Genomic DNA, 17,709 nt, shown 5'->3' with positions numbered 1-17,709 from the left:
CTTCGTTAATTTTTAAATGAATAAAGGAAGACCACATGATGATTTGCTCGTAAAACGTACAGTCTCGTATTTATACTTTCTTTGCCATGCATCAAATATTAGAAATCCAATCTCAATTCCCATGTTTATTGGGACACCCTGTACTAGCATTATTAAGAACTATCATTCTGAGAATTCTTAATTAACAAAAATGTTTGTAATTTTCTAAAAAATGTGGCTAACCTTGTTTATACATTTACCGCCTTTTGAACAACATGACTGCACACTATAAAGAAATTTTAAAATTTTCATCTAACGAAATGTGTCGGAGCACCGGCATTAAATTCACATTATCCAAGAGGGGGGTGATAAGTGACTTTATTGATGTCCAAAGAAAATTAACTAAATATCACACTGCTCTTCAAATTGTTCATGAAAAAATAGCGCATTTTCATCTTTTAAAGATGATAGAATTTAGATTGATTTTACTTAACCAAGGAGCTTCCAACCAATTTGTATTGGGACGTCTTGGTAAATTAAAGTCCCTTAACTTCCCTGTAAAATAGTTGTATATATATATATATATATATATATATATATATATATATAATAGACATTCTCTTTTTAGCGTCTTTGTCACATGATTAATCTAATTCCTTCTTGTAAAACTAGACAATAACATTTTATTTATGTATTTTTTAATTGTGCTTAAACAGTTCTTTGTTTAATATAAAACTTTTCATTATTCGTTAACAAAGTTTTTCATGTCGTCTTTCTAGTCTCTTAATCTTATTTAAATAAAGGTAAATAAATTGAATTATTTTAGTATTTAGTAGTTATCAGTTAGATTAGTGAGACAGCTGTCATAAAAAAAAATAAAGTGATTAAAGAACTACACTATGCTAAAGAAAAACAGGTAATCAAAAGGCTAAAATCTTTTAGAAAACAAATAGGAAGTAATAATTTAGAGGGGTTTCAAAAATATAAAAAGCCATAATAATAAAAATATCGAAAAGATATCATTATTTCTTAATTTTATTTGTATTACATTCACCAAAATTAACCGATTTTTAGTATAAATTATGTAATATCAAATTCACAGAATAAATTTAACAGACTAAAATGTGTGGTGTAGGGTTACTTCAGTGATAACCAGAAAACAGAGTAATAGGAAGACGACATTATTACTATAATTAAGTGTATTTGATGTTGTTACAAAGTAATATAGTTAATTACTGAACATTTCTCAAATCACAAATGTAGTGGAATGGGGCTGTTTATTTGCACAATTAATGCGTCTCATGCTTATTGGAATTTTTAAAGTTTAAACGTAGGTCTAAAAATCGTCTTCCTATTTTTCTGTTTATTACTGTATATCAAATAGGTTGTCAAGTACTTGACAATCTATTTGCTGTATATGAAAAACTTTACACTCCTAGCTCTAAACTGTAAACTTTACGTTGTACACTGTACACTGTAGACTGTGCAATACACGTTGAAATCTGTACACTGTACACTGTACACTGTAAACTGTACAATACACGTTGAAATATGTACACTGTACACTTTACACTGTAGACAGTACAATACACGTTCAAATCTGTACACGTACACTGTACACTGTAGACAGTACAATACACGATGAAATCTGTACACTGTACACTGTACACTGTAGACAGTACAATACACGCTAAAATCTTTACACTGTACATAAGAATTTGTAGAGTCGTTAACTGGAGAATAGCTGGGCCTGTCACTGGTTTAGCTGCATCCATCATTCTAACCAAATGTAAGTTTTTTTTGTTTTGTTTTTCATAACAGTTCGAAATTTACAAATCCTTGTATTCGGTTGGTTTAGAAAGCCTAGTGTAGGAAGTGTATGTATTTAATTAGGATTTAATTCAAAACAAAATCAACTGGGGCCAGATTTAATGAAAGGGAGAAGTAGATGAACAACATTGATCAAAATGAACCTTTTTTCCTTTTTTCATAATAACAGTTTTACTGCTTACCCAATACACAACCATTACCGCTATACGTTTTTTAATTACAAAACTTTAAAAAAACTGGCAAAGGAACCCATCATGTGTAGTAAAATTGCTGTGCACAAAATCAAAATCCCATTTAAGAATTGCTCTTATCTAAATATTTACATTGAAACATACATGTGATAAAAAGTCGTCTTTAGGATTTTAAATTTTATCAAAATCTGACAAGTGAAAGTGGGTCAAAACAAAGATTTAATTTGTTACAGGCAAAAGCAGTCATTCAGGCAGTGTGCCTGAGGACTCAGGCAGCTAGTATTAAAGCCCGGTTTTAGGCATAAAGGAAGGGCTTTGGGTATGTAGGAAAAGTCAAAAAAAATTTAACAGCCTCAGACCAATACTTTTTGAGTTATGTAAAAAAAAACTACAGAGAGGGGCCCCCACCCCCTTGCAAGAATAGGGTTAAAAGTGTGAACATCCAATAAAAAAATATTCTAAAAAAGTTTTTATTTGTAGTTTGTATACAATGATAACCAGAAAACTCTGACTTTTCGATTCAAGTTATAACAATAGAAATGAGCATGAGACACAGCAATTGTGCAGTGTAAACAGACTCATTGCATTAGATTAGTTATTGGATAAGTGTCTAGTAAAACTACAGGGTGTCCCACGAAACATGACATTTTGTAAATTGTTAATTTTAGTTTAAAAAAAATCTTTCTTTTACTTTAAAATCAATTTTAATATAACGTGACTTCAATCTAATATTTTTATTGATCTTTGGTGTCAAACAACTCAACGAATTATGGAAAAGGACAAATTCTAAACTTTTCACCAACTTTCATGTTTCGTGGGACACCCTGTATTTGCTTAACATCAAATACACTTAAGTATTGCAATACTATCGTCGTCTGTATTTGCACCATCTATCATTATCAAGTTATATATTTCAATCCTGCTTGGGCCAAATGAAACTTAAATGCTTGAATCCTGCTTGGGCCAAATGAAATGTATATGCTTGAATCCTGCTTGAATCCTGCTTGAATCCTGCTTGAATCCTGCTTGAATCCTCCTTGAATCCTGCTTGAATCCTCCTTGAATCCTGCTTGAATCCTTTTTGAATCCTCCTTGAATCCTGCTTGAATCCTGCTTGAATCCTCCTTGAATCCTGCTTGAATCCTGCTTGAATCCTGCTTGAATCCTGCTTGAATCCTCCTTGAATCCTGCTTGAATCCTGCTTAAATCTTGCTTGAATCCTGCTTGAATCCTTCTTGAATCCTCCTTGAATCCTACTTGAATCTTGCTTGAATCCTGCTTGAATCCTGCTTGAATCCTGCTTGAATCCTCTTTGAATCCTGCTTGAATCCTCCTTGAATCCTGCTTGAATCCTTTTTGAATCCTCCTTGAATCCTGCTTGAATCCTGCTTGAATCCTGCTTCAATCCTGCTTGAATCCTCCTTGAATCCTCCTTGAATCCTGCTTGAATCCTGCTTGAATCCTGCTTGAATCCTGCTTGAATCCTTTTTGAATCCTGCTTGAATCCTGCTTGAATCCTGCTTGAATCCTCCTTGAATCCTCCTTGAATCCTCCTTGAATCCTCCTTGAATCCTTCTTGAATCTTGCTTGAATCCTGCTTCAATCCTGCTTCCTCCTTGAAAATCCTGCTTGAATCCTTTTTGAATCCTGCTTGAATCCTGCTTGAATCCTGCTTGAATCCTGCTTGAATCCTGCTTGAATCTTGCTAGAATCCTGCTTGAATCCTGCTTGAACCCTGCTTGAATCCTGCTTGAATCCTGATTGAATCCTGCTTTTATCCTCCTTGAATCCTGCTTGAATCCTGCTTGAACCCTGCTTGAATCCTGCTTGAATCCTGCTTGAATCCTGCTTGAATCCTGCTTGAATTACCGCTTTTTTTGCTAGTTTTTGCAGTGGTAAAACTGCACAGATAAAGTCAGCTTTTATCTTTAAGTTATCATTGTAAGCAGAGAGAAAAATTAAATGCCAAGAGCATATTTTTGATCTTTATTTTGTTTGAAACAATTAGACTCAAACAACAAGTCTGTCTCACGGGAAAGAAGCGGAAAGGCTGAAATACAATACTATTTCTCTATGTAGGAATGGGCAACGTTTAGAAACATTCAAGGTTTTTAAAAAAAAAGTTTACCGCCTTTGGATCAATATTCCATCAACAGAGGGATGTCAAATAACCACCCGTGAAGCTTTCGTGAAAAAATTCTTGCTATTTCATCTCAAATTTCACAATTGTGAAAACTAATTTTTCGAAAAATTCAAAATTTTACTTGACCACGGGTTTTCTCGACAAATTTTGCTGCGCTTAGGATTTTCTTTGGTCTTGTTTTGGTCTTTTTTCGGTCTTGTTTTGGTCTTGTTTTGGTCTTCTTTTGGTCTTGTTTTGGTCTTCTTTTGATCTTGTTTTGGTCTTGTTTAGGTCTTGTTTTGATCTTGTTTTGGTCTTGTTTTGGTCTTGTTTTAGTCTTGTTTTGGTCTTGGAAGTAAAATTTCTTAACTTTCCTGTAAAGTAGATGTGAATATTATTAATAGGCAAATTTCAATTAGTTATAGCATTATTCGTCAAATCTTGTTAGATGAAATTTACCATTCATCAACATTTAAAGAATCGAGCTACTATGTTGAATTTGACTCCGGAGCTCCAACAAATTTTCTTATTTGAAAATTTGACATTTCTTAAAGTGAAACGCATAGAGCACTAATTTGGGACCCAGTTTTGCTTGAAAACTAAGTTATTTCTATTAGTCTCAATCCATTAATCATCTTAAACTTTTGAAATGAGAATGTCCGTGGTTTTAATGAGTAAATCAAACTTTGAGGCAAATCGGTCCAGGGGTTTATAAGTTTTGATCGGACACACAAACAAACAAACCGACACCCAAGCAAAGCTTTGTACTTTACATTATAGAAACCATTTTTAACAGACTTACGTTACAACATTTTAGTGACAAAGACAAGCCATCTGTAGATTGGTAGATAAGATTCACTACTGTACAAAACTATATCTGATCATGGAGGGTGAAAAAATCCATATTTTTCCAGTTAAATATTGAGTGCCCATAAACTTGAAATATGATTTTTCCGTCAAAAGATGCATGGTCACGTGGCATTTGCAAAATCTCCTACAAATATATTGAACAACTTAGATTTTCGTGAAACCTATTGGACATAAAAGACCCTGTACATAAATTTCAGTAGAATGGGAGTGTTCATTTGGCGTACCGTCTCGTTTTGCCTTATAGTGTCGGTATTTGTATTGTACAGCTTCCTGTAAGCAAGTCGAACTGGTACTTTGAGTTTCCAGTGCCTTGCACACCTTTAAAAACGTTTAGAAAACAAGGCCCATCTCTATTTATGTGCAGGGTAAAATTTTAGTTTTATACTTAGACATGAAATGTCACGGAGGGTTTTCGCAGTGTTTAAGAACAATTTGCAATTTTTAGAATTATAAAACTGCATATCCGGCTTCACTGTAGCTATGATAATATGTTTTTACATTTAAAGGAGTTTGAATTCATTTAGGATAATCTATATATATATATATTGCTGGTCTGTCTATCTGCTTGTCTTTTTATCTGTCCGTTTGTGTCCAATAAAGTCAAAACTACGGAACAGATCAGGCTCAAATTTTGTGTGGGACCTCACATGACCCTAGGGAAGGGTTATTAATGCTTAAAATTACAAAAATTTGTGTGCAAAAGTTTTGCGTTTTTTAAAATTTTTAAAATGCGCGGAATCTTTTTTTCAAAATCCGCGAACTTTTTGTTATTGTTTTATATTGTAAAAAGAGAAGATGCTCACAGGTTGAGCGGATTTTTGGTTACTAATAATTTGGTAACTAACGTATTGGTAACTAACAATTTGTTAACTAATAATTTGGTAACTAACAATATGGAAACTAACAATTTAGTAACTTGACAATTTGGTAACATGACAATTTGGTGACTTATAATTTGGTAACCTAATAATTTGGTAACTAACAATTTGGAAACTAACAATTTGGAAACTAACAATTTGGAAACTAGCAATTTGGTAACCTCACAATTTGGTCAGGTTAGGTTAAGACGATTTCTGGGCCGAGCGCTGCGTCAAGGACAGGCTAGGGAGCCGAGCGCTACGGCCATATTTATCAAAACCAATGAGGTTATAGTGTTATAGATTGATGATGTACGCTAATCCTTTACTTATTACATAAGTCATCAACTATACCGAGAGCATACTGCATATTTGTTTATTATAAGCTGATTCTGGCCTAACCTTATAGTATATCAATATTAGTAAACAGTTGTAAGTGTACAGTACAGCTAACTGAACACACAGGTAGAGAACTATCATCCCCCCTGATCAGAACTAATTCAATAATATCTGATATGGTTAAAGGTTAGGTTAATTTAAAATCTGGACCGAGCGCCTTCTTTATCAACCTAATAAATTGTTTGCTGAAGTGTGTGGTTAGATTAGGTTAAGACAATTTCTGGGCTGAGCTCTGCGGTTAGGACAGGCTAGAGGGCCGAGTTTACAAACAGTTACCAAGTTGTAGGGTTACCAAATTGTCAGGTTACCAAATTGTTGGTTACCAAATTGTCAGGTTACTAAATTAGCAGTTACCAAATTATAAGTTACCAAAAATCCGCCAATTTTGAGCAAAAATTAAAAATACTTTTTATTTCGTTTGTCTTTTAATTACTTTTTTTTACCTAGTATATCTTCAACACTAGACAAAACAGGAAGGAATCTAATAATTGACATAATAACAACTGAAATGTTAAAATCAGATCAACTTACAAGATTCAGTAAGAACCAGAAAACTATGGAATGGCAGGACGACTTTTAGACTCAAATTTTGACATAAAAAAATCCAATGAATAGGAGACACAGCTATTGTGCAGTGCATATATACAGACCTAATTAGCTTTATAAGTGAAATGATAAGCTACGGTCGTAGGCGATAATACCAATGCAATGAAGACGACTTTCGGTTTCAATTTTGATTTACATCAAGTTGTTAAACAGCAGAAATACACAAAGAAATGAAACCAAAGAAAAGCTGCTATTTTAAAAGGCTTCCCTTTAATTACATGTAAACTTTTAATTCGAAAAAAAGCTTGTTAACAATAAAACTTAAATGAAAAAGTCGTCTTCATTATATTGATATTAACGCCTACCACCGCATATAGAAAATTTTTGTGCTTTGTATTAACATCAAATGCACTTGATTGTTGCTTAAATGAGTTTTTCCTATTCCACAGTTTTCTGGATCTTACTGTATTATATCAATAATTAAAAATAACCTTAATTAAAGGGGTGTTACTAAAAAACCACACAAGAAATGTTAAACAGGATCCTAATTGACAGGAATATAATGACAAAAACGCCTTAACCCACTCTGAGTTAAGACAGATTAATGCTTGTATCATAAATAGTAACTTTTATGCTGCAGTGTTCGAGATATTATAAATGGACTTTTTTCTGATATCATGTTTATAGTCGCAAACCTATTACAAATAGTTTAATTTGTCATTTGTCAAAAATAAAAATTACATAGTAATTATTATGTTTTCACAGCTTGAAGACATCAATGAAAACTTCAAAAAGAAAGACTGGTTGCATTGCGATGATGAATTTGATTGTCAATTACATGCGTATGAGTATGAAGTCTGTTAGCATTTATTTTCAATTAAATTGTGGCATATATTTAACAAATCTGGATTACAGGCTTTTATTCCATCACTTGTATGACGAATCCAATAGCCCCTGATCCAATCAGGGTTCTGTCATGTGTTTGTTGTCTATTCTGAACCAATAGAAATTGTATGGCGGTAACATCTATCGTTCTATCTATCTCATTATTCAATTAGAGATATGAATCCTTTAATCGGCGCTATACACCTTATGGAAATATTTACTGCTTCTGAAACTACAGTGTACCGGCCATGTCAACTTCAGTTTGTTTTAGATAAAAATGGAAGTCAGCTCGAAATAACCGAATTATCTAAATCACAAAATACAAATTATAAAACATAATCCCAAATATGACAGATATCACAAATTACCTTAAATATTTTCAATCATTTCTAAATAATCTGCAGGTTACTTGAATTTAAAAATTAACATTATCGATCAATATCAAACCTTGATAGGTGTCTTAATTATAAAACTCTAGATTTTGCTTGCTGGGGTTATTCAGACATTTTGAAGAGACTGTCAGCGTAATTTCATCTGAACCTCCATGCAAAGATGGCAATGACCGATTTACAACGGTACCATTAAAAGCTTTTTCTGATCTCGTATTAATTTGTGATCCATTTTTTTGTTTCTATAAACTGTTTAGTTTCATTTGTGTTTAATCTGCAAAAGTGACTTGCGTATTTCTTACTTATAAGAAGCAATGCCAAAACTATCAGAATTAAACACTTTTCGAGTTAGAAAAACTACGATATCTTCCACATTTTCGATCAGATTAAGGTTTCAAGGGTACCGTTGTAAATCGGGCATTGCTCTCTTTACTTGGAAAGTACGCTTACAGTCCCTTTAAGTAATCAGTTTATATCAATTTGACACTAGATGTCACTTTCTTACCACGTGAGGGTGGGGGAAACGTGGATTGTAATAAATTATATTATTTAGAGCTGTCTTACTTTTGTGACAGATAATTAATTGAAATGTTACCATTTCGAATCCCCCGCCCTAATAGTCCGACATAGTTCGACCAAAATGTTTGACAATTATACAAAAAAAAAGTTTAGAATTTTCAAAAAACACTACAATTTGAACCCCCTCCTACTCCCCTGCCTGATATATTGCGGAAGTACTGTGAAAGCTCGAGCTCAGCTAGCGGTCGTCACAACACAGACACACGTGAGCAGCCCTTCGATCCAAGATGAAGTACCATCAGACACCAGGATACTTCATCAACCAACACCTGGAGACACGGGGACGGGCTGGACTGCATCCTGTAGGATATCGGAGGGAAGAAGAGGAGAGGAGAGAAGGAGAAAGGAAAGAAACTGTTCAGTCTGTGCCGGAACACGAAGCGGAGAGGTTTTACTCGAAGCGGTCAACTCAGTTAGCCGATACAGTACACACAGTTGGGACTGCATTACACCAAAGGCAATTATATTTGGATACAACATCACACCAAAGACCAGGATATTCAGATAAAACATTACAGCACAGACCTGGATATCCAGATACAACATTACACCACGGAGAAGGATATCCTGATACAACATTACATCAAAGACCTGGATATCAAAAGGAAAACCAAGACAAACTCTTTCAGACCAATAAAAAAGAACATCTCTTTAATTCTGGGAAACAAGAAAAAATCTTTCAGCTCGGAAAGGAAATAGAGCTCTTTAAGCCCAGCAAACAAGAAGAACTCTTTAAGTCCAGCAGACAAGAAGAACTTTTTAAGCCCAGCAAACAAGAAGAACCCTTTAAGCTCAGAAAAAAAGAAGACCTCTTAAAGTCCGGGAAACAAGAAGATCTTGTAAATCCCAGGAAACAAGAAGAACTCTTCAAGCCCGGAAAGCAAGAAGTCATCTTCCAGCCCGAGAATCAAAAAGAACTCTTTAAGTCCGGGAAACTAGAAGAATTCTTTAAACCCTGGAAATCAGAGAACACTTTGCTTGGTAACCAGGAAGAACTCTTTAACTCTAAGAAATCAGAAGAAAGCTCTTGTCCTAAATTTGAGTCTGTGGCATCCGCTAAAAATTATCAAGAAGAAACCTCAAGCAAAAAACTAGAACCAGCTCCGACAGTATACAGGAACAGAAATATCTATAATATTTAATTCGCTAGTTTTCCATTGCATATTTGCAAATTAACTATTTTGCTGAGTAAAAAATTAACTTTTCATTTTAATTTGATTGACATTGAAAGTCCTCTGCTGGAACCCAAAGTCAGAAACTTAAAACACATTTCCGGCCTGAAACCGGGTAAACATCAGGGTTACCCACCGACTGAAAACTCATTAAACGAGACTATCTCAAGGTTAACCTATGTATTCTGCCCTAGATATAGTAATCTAATTACTTATTTAACGATTTGACAAATAAAAAAACAAGTTTACAGTTTCAAGAAATCGTAAATATTAGAAATTAAAATCTAATCCTCTATGGGTAACCGTGTATTTTAGTATTTTTTAAATTTTTTTTTGAGCAAAACGTATTTCACAAAATTATTGATTTTAAATTGTCCAATGAACATAAAACACAATAAATGTTCGGTGCGCGCTCATCAGACCTATTTCACGTCATAAGTTTATCGACTGTCTATAGATATTGCAACTTTTTGCATTTAATAAACATAAACTTTAACATGGATTTGAAGTACAGGATCAACCGCAAAAGATGAGACTTTAATACTGACTTAAAACTCTTTAAAAATTATTTGTTAAAGTTTTCTTAATTCAGTTGCATAAGTTTCGCCGTAGAGAAACTTACATTGAAGTTTTAAAAAATAATATTTTTTTAATAGTTTCCCAAAAATTAATCTAAATAATAATAAAATTGGCAAAAAATTTCTGTTTTGTGTAGAAGTTGTACAGTTTCCTCCAGCTGGAACTGGAAAGATATTTTTAGCGTCGAGCACACTGAAGAAGGTCAGAAACATAGTTTAAAGGGATAGTCAAAATAATCTAAAAATATATAAAATTGTCATGAACAATTGACAAAAGATACTCTTTGCCGTGTAACAAGCAATAACAAAATAAAATCTATAAGTCATCATTATGATAGAATGCACGTTTTTTTCAAACTATAATAGAATGCACGTTTTTTTCAAACTATAATAGAATTCACGGTTTTTTCAAAATTAAAGTCAAGATTTTTAAGCAAAAATAAATTAGGTATTTAAAGGAGTAAAGGCTGAAGATAACTCAATTTTGCGCAAAATCGGCGCTACGACATCTGCTCTATTTCCATTTGCTCTATGGTCATTTGCTCTATGGCCATTTGCTTTATTAAGCATTTGCTCTATAGCTCATAGATCACGACGTTTGCTCTATATTTCATCTGCTCTATACGTCAATTGATCTATGACATAACACGTCATTTGCTCTATAAACATATTTATATAAATATCTAATCATATTAAAACAATATTTTTATAATTTTACATTTTACAATTCTTCCTACAGTTTCATTATTCCGCCAACTTCCTGGAGATAGTTTTGTTTGTCTGGTATTTGTGCCTATTGTGAGACCAAGTTAAATATTAACATTTCCTTGTTCTTTGGGTATTGTTTCCTAGCAGAACCAGGAGCAAGAGGATCCACAACATTTACCCTAGCGTCATGAACTTTTTGATGCACCAGACCTTCTTCTCTTAGAAAACCATCAAAAATGCACCATAGAGATGCATTTGTTGGAGTACATTTGTTCCAGGCATGATGGACTTTGAAGAACTGATGAAAACTGCAATTTGCGAATTTTCCAAAAAAAATTCCCGCATTTCATAGTCAAGTTACGCTCAGGAATTCCAATAAAAGCTATTTTATAGTGTATTTTTATGTTATAGAGCAAATGACGTGTTTAGTCATAGAGCTGATTGAATATAGAGCAAATGACGTATAGAGCAAATGACGTATAGAGCAAATGACTTGATAGAGCAAATGGCCATAGAGCAAATGACCATAGAGCAAATGGAAATAGAGCAGATGTCGTAGCGCCGATTTTGCGCAAAATTGAGTTATCTTCAGCCTTTACTCCTTTAAGTACCTAATTTATTTTTGCTTAAAAATCTTGACTTTAATTTTGAAAAAAAAACCGTGCATTCTATTATAGTTTGAAAAAAACGTGCATTCTATTATAGTTATGAGGAGGTTCTCTCAATTTGAAAAATTGCTAACAATCCCTTTATATATATTTGCACACGATCTGCAGAATATTATGAGAGGTTTATCACATTTCCCTTCTCCCAAATCCCCATGAGATAGAATTATGATTTACTCAGGGAAAATGTCACCCAAAAATTCATGAAGGGTAGTAAAAAGCTGTTCTTTAGGTGAACTGTAAAATGGGATGAGGAGGGGAGGTATAAGTATTAGAGTAATAAAAAATTGTATCCCCCCTCCCCCCAAGAACATGTGAACATTCTGCAGAGATAAGCTTTGACATTTATCAGTTTCTTTTCCCTTTTTATCAAACTTTTCCCTTCAGCTCTTTCCAGCACACCTTCGGTCCTACGTCTGTTCATACTTCTAAAATAAACAAGAAAATATATCAAACAGCAATCTTTTTACTCCGTTTTTGGAAGGCGGGGCATGGAGGTAAAGGATGCAGGAGGGAAAGTAAACCATTTGATAAATTGAGAGGAAGCGTGTAAGATAGGTAGTGTGTAAGACAGGAAATGTGTAAGATAGTAAGTGTGTAAGATAGGAAGTGTGTAAGATAGGAAATGTGTAAGATAGGAAGTGTATAAGATAGGAAGTGTGTATGATAGGTAGTGTGTAAGATAGTAAGTGTGTACGATAGGCAGTGTGTAAGATAGGAAATGTGTAGGATAGGAAATGCGTAAGATAGGAAATTTGTAAGATAGGAAGAGTGTAAGATAGGAAGTGTGTATGATAGGTAGTGTGTAAGATAGTAAGTGTGTACGATAGGCAGTGTGTAAGATAGGAAGTGTGTAAGATAGGAAATGCGTAAGATAGGAAATTCGTAAGATAGGAAGAGTGTAAGATAGGAAGTGTGTAAGATAGGAAATGTGTAAGATAGGAAGTGCGTAAGATATGAAGTGTGTAAGATAGGAAGTGTGTAAGATAGGAAATGTGTAAGATAGGAAATGTGTAAGATAGGAAGAATGTAAGCTAGGAAGTGTGTAAGATTGGAATGTTTAAGAGGAAGTGTGTAAATTTAGGAAGAGTGTAAGATAGGATTTTGAGACTAATGATCTAACTTCAATATGAGATAGATAGATGAACTTGATGAAAACTATAAATTCATTTAAAATATTTGACACTACCATGCACAGGAACTTTCTAAAATCAAAGTACCTTTAAATATTACATTTTTTATTCATATAGTAAGAGAATACTTCATTACACAAGATGTACTATGACGGAGAGCAGACTTAACAATCTTGCACTTATAGCTTTACATCCTAAAAGGCTGTCTGAGCTCTCTACTGAGAAAATCATTGAAATGTTTTTGCAAGCAAGTCCCAGAAAATTGTAGCTTAAAAGAGTTGGTGAATATGTAGATTGAGTAAATTCTATCTAAAAATTTCAGAAGAAATTTCGTTTATTAGTGAAAATATAATTTTTAATGATGCTGTGATTATTGATTTAGTTAGCTGTGATGGAGTTAAGTGATAAATTTATAAAGTTAAAAAGTTAGTTTTTCAAGCAAAGGAATAATTTTTAAACTCTATAAGGTTAGTAACATCCAAAATGTAGCAAATTGTGCCCCCCATAAACAAAATGCCCTCGTACGCCCCTGCCTTTGAGTGGTTCTTTTCATAACATAACAATATTTTCAGTAATATGGCATTATAATAAATGTTAATTCATACATTACAGTTTAAGGTTGATACAATACTTAACATAATTAATATAAAAATATTAGATAAAATGTTTTTACTTATAAATGATATTTTGTTCGATAAATTACGAAAATCTTATTTTTCAAAAAAATCACTAAAAATCCGCGCAAGTGACAAGAGTGGTAAAAGTAATATTTTATATTCTTTGATTTATTTTGCGCATTCTTTGCTTAGTTTAAAGTTAAATTTTTTAAGAAAAAAGTAAGTAAGAGTGTTGACAGGTAACACTGATGATTAGATACCTAATACCTCTTATCTTTATATTCCCAGAAAAACAAAGTTTACTAATCTCATTACTCAAGGCAGATTATTTCCAGAAAATACTAGACCTTTAAACGTACACAATAGCATTTTAAATTTTGGTTTAACTAAAAATTTGTTTGTTCATTAGGTTTACTAATCTTTAGATAAGAAAACTTCAAAAATATTAACCTTTTTCATTTTTTTTTCAAACGCGAAGCAACTTTCCCAAAAACGAATTTTACAAATACCGAATTTTCCAGAAAGTTCCTTCTGGAATATAGTTTAAAATGTCATAACCACAGCGCTAGTAGATTAGCTTTCCATAGAAACAGGAACCTATAATAAAACTGGGCAACGTTCCGCTTACGAACTGTAATTTGTTAAAAGTTAATAGAAGGATGCGGGACGAACGAAAATAATTCTAAACTAAACTGAAATTGTTCAGTTTTTAGTTAATAGCAAATGGAAAACTGTTAAGGCTGACCGCTAACCTGTTGTTAACGAAGGATTTTAAGAAAAGTCCAAACATGCCCAGACCTATATACATTATGGATTTATCTGTTTTCTGAAGAAATCAGATTTGTAAAAAAAAATATTCACTAAACAATTAAATATAAGAGTCTGGCCTGACTTTGATCTAGAATACTATGCTCACAATATTAGCAAGAAACTGAAAGGCATTGATTTCATTCATTTTAACATTTTTCTCATAGTGATAGATACCAGATATATATTGAAGTCTTTTCTTTTAAACATTGATAAAAATTGAAGGGAAGGAAGGGAAGGAAGGGAAGGAAGGGAAGGAAGGGAAGGAAGGGAAGGAAGGAAGCCTGATGACGTATAACTTCTAATCCTATGACTCTGTTACTAACGGAGTCACTGCATTCATAAGTATTTAAGGGCGAAGGAATGGGAATAAAGGAATTTGAGTGGACGGACATAGAGAGATAGGGAGAGGGGGGGGGGCAGGGATACGATAACTGAAAATTTAATTTATAAGCGTTGACAAGTAACATTAAAAAAAATATCTGATAATTAACAGTCAGCTTACTTTTTCCTGTGCTTGTGTTAATCATTTTTAGATTTTATCTGGGCTTTATGAGATTAACGTCATATTTCAAGCAGCCTTAATTTAGTTTTATTACAATATGACAATATTACAATGCTAATATAAGTATAGATTTAGCCCTGCAGGAATTTATTTTTTGTTTTAAACTTCACTTCACTATAACTAAAAATACTGCTAGATCAATATGAGATATCAAAAGTTTACACCATATTCAGGTTACAAAAATATTAGAATTAATGAAATTAGCGTTTGTGGCGCGCGAGGTATCAATTTCTTTCTAAAGTTAACTTAAAGCATGTCATGCATTCTAAAGCATTAGGTGAAATTTAAGTGCTTGAATGCATGGGGGACGATGCTAATTTCTGACCTTCAGAAATGATGTAATTATAAATTGAATATCCGAGTCCGAGGACGCATCACTGCTTGGAACGTGGTGACCGATCCTTTGCAGCTGGGGGGTTTATCGGTTAGTAATGGTGAAAGTTTTATAAAAGTCAATTTAAAATTGCCATAATCATTTAACTTAACAGTTTGGTGAGGACTAGAAGGCCAACCACAACTATTCTACATCCAAGCTTGTCCGATCCGCTTCCTTGCAAAATAATGTTGTTAGTGAATTGTCGGAGAACAACTCTGGTACCTTAGGAACCACGGCCCGCTTATATGTATGCTTCTATCTACCGATCTATACTATTATGGGCTAGTGTACATATGTAACTTTATATATCCATGCTTAGGAACACACTTTTCCTTCCGTATATAGGAATGATAAATATTTCATAGCAGATATATGCGTCACAACAGAAATATAACAAGGAAGTTTGGGATAAACCAAGGATGTAATGCAAGGAAAGTTATTTCAGACGTCTGCGCATTTTTTGTACTGCAGTTTACTGTCTCTGGGCGGTAACGTAAACACGTACAAGACAAGACATGGGATCCATCTTTTACATAAAAAATCAATGAAATATTCTGGTCATAGGAAATTATTATGTGAATCATCAAAATTGTCAATGCTTTTAACTTCCTCAGATACTAAACGAACACTGATGCATCTATTCTTGTTTACAAATTCCGCCCAGAGAGAACTGGCTTCTTTTTAGAGAGAGAGAAATCATTGAACGAGTAAGTTAAGATGCTTTTTTAAATCAGAAATCCTTACGAGGCATTTGACTTTTGGGACTCGAAAAAAAATTGTGCCTAATTTTAAAGTAAAGTAATGAAACCCTCAGGTAAACAGTATTTAAGAGATAGAATACTGGGAGAAAGAGTTTATTATGGAATTGGTTAATGTAAGAGGAATTTTTAATTCAAAAAAATAAAAGGAATTTCAGATTAGGAGTTTAGCTTTATTATTTTATAACAATTGCACTCCTCTGCTGAAGCAAAAAGTCTACATTGTATAATAAATCCTTTGACCTTGAAATATGATCTTTAATAGTGTGCTTAACAATATTCATTTAATGTCTAAATGGCGATATAAAACACTGCTGAGATTGTTTCAAAGTTAACGACACATACAGGGTTACCCACAAAGGACGAGACTGTAAAGACGACCCAAAACTCTGAAAATATGACGATTTTTGGTTTTTGCTCTCAATTGAGTATTTTGATGGTTTTCAAATGATTAAGCAAATAAATAAGCCAGTTTTGGCCTACAAGGAAATGAATTAAATAAATTCTGTCTTTGAAGTTTCATCCTTTGTGGGTAACCCTGTAATTAAGTTTTGTTTTATTTTTTAATCATAACTCAAAAGAATCGGTCAGAAACTGTTCAATTCTTTCTCCTAGCTTTAGGTTTAAGGCTGGGCCACACACTGCCTGAATGCATACTTTTTCCGTTTAAAAAAACTCAATGGGTATTTTGTTTCAACGTCCTTACCTAATTTAGTGTAAATTGTAAGCTGTACAGTGTTCACGTACAGTGTCCCACATCATATTAGATCGTCAATGGGTCTAAATTACGATTTTCGGGACTAATCAGAAAATTTAAGAAAAAAGAATCATTTTGAAAAATTGAATAAGGCTAATATAAGAACTTTCTTGCGGAAATTACTAGTTTTTCCGAGTATTAAGGTTTTATTTTAGCGTTAAAGCTTGGAGATAATCTAATATGAGATGGGACACTCTGTATCTTATACTTGGGGTATAGAGCGGTCAGGGTCGGATACAGGATTTAAGTGAGGGGGGGGGGCAAGATTTTTTAGGAACAAAAAAATTCATAATTAGGAACAAAAAATCGTAGCGCAGGCGAACATTTTTTTGACTTAAAAGACTCAAAAAGAGTCAAAATTAATGACTAAAGACTAAAAAACTAGATTTTTAACTTTTCACACAATAAAGTTTATTAAGACAGATATTTTTCCTGTTTTGCACTAGGGTTTCTTTCCCTTAAGCATGCTATTGAGAAGCTATTCTGAAAATAGGAATAAAAAATTCCAAATTCAGGGGGGGGGGGTAATGTCCCCCCTGTATCCGCCCCTGAGGGTGGTGCACGCCTCTTTTTATCAACAATTTTAGCGTTTAAATGTTGCTTTTCAAGCGGCCATTTTTTCTTTGTAATTGTAAAACTGCAAGTTTTGCAGATTTTTCTGTCAACATTGCAAGATTTCTAAACAAATTAAATTCATTAATAAAATTTTTCTCTAGATTTTGTTTTTTCACTTAATAAACCATATTTTAACATTCCCTGGGGTCATGTGAGGCCGACCGTTTTGATGTTTACTGGATACAACCGGACAGACAAACAGACAAGAAAATTATATATAGATATTACACTTAACATTGAATATAATTATTGTTCCTAATTGTGTGTGTTAAAATTGCATTAGACTGTGTGTCGTGTAAGGAGGAAAGAGT

The 17,709-nt window shown here is 33.3% G+C and overlaps 1 protein-coding gene across 2 annotated transcripts in view; it reads left to right on the top strand.

The window, feature by feature from the left end:
- Positions 1–863: 863 nt before the first annotated feature.
- LOC111710253 (golgin subfamily B member 1) overlaps positions 864–17,709 on the top strand; it is a 52,768-nt gene continuing 35,922 nt past the window's right edge. The window contains exons 1-2 of one of the 2 annotated variants that reach the window (XM_023484317.1): positions 864–895; positions 1,704–1,768. In XM_023484317.1, the coding sequence (XP_023340085.1) occupies positions 879–895; positions 1,704–1,768 (82 nt within the window). In that variant the 5' untranslated portion in view covers positions 864–878. Of the gene's footprint in view, positions 896–1,703; positions 1,769–8,839; positions 9,765–10,534; positions 10,600–17,709 lie in introns of those variants that run through there. The other variant, XM_023484316.1, reaches the window with a different exon arrangement.

The sequence above is a fragment of the Eurytemora carolleeae genome, unplaced genomic scaffold (genome assembly GCF_000591075.1).
Source record: "Eurytemora carolleeae unplaced genomic scaffold, Eaff_2.0 scaffold1046, whole genome shotgun sequence".
Lineage (NCBI taxonomy): Eukaryota > Metazoa > Arthropoda > Copepoda > Calanoida > Temoridae > Eurytemora > Eurytemora carolleeae.
The sequence above is the reverse complement of the archived record's forward strand: the minus strand, read 5'-3'. Positions and strand labels throughout refer to the sequence as shown.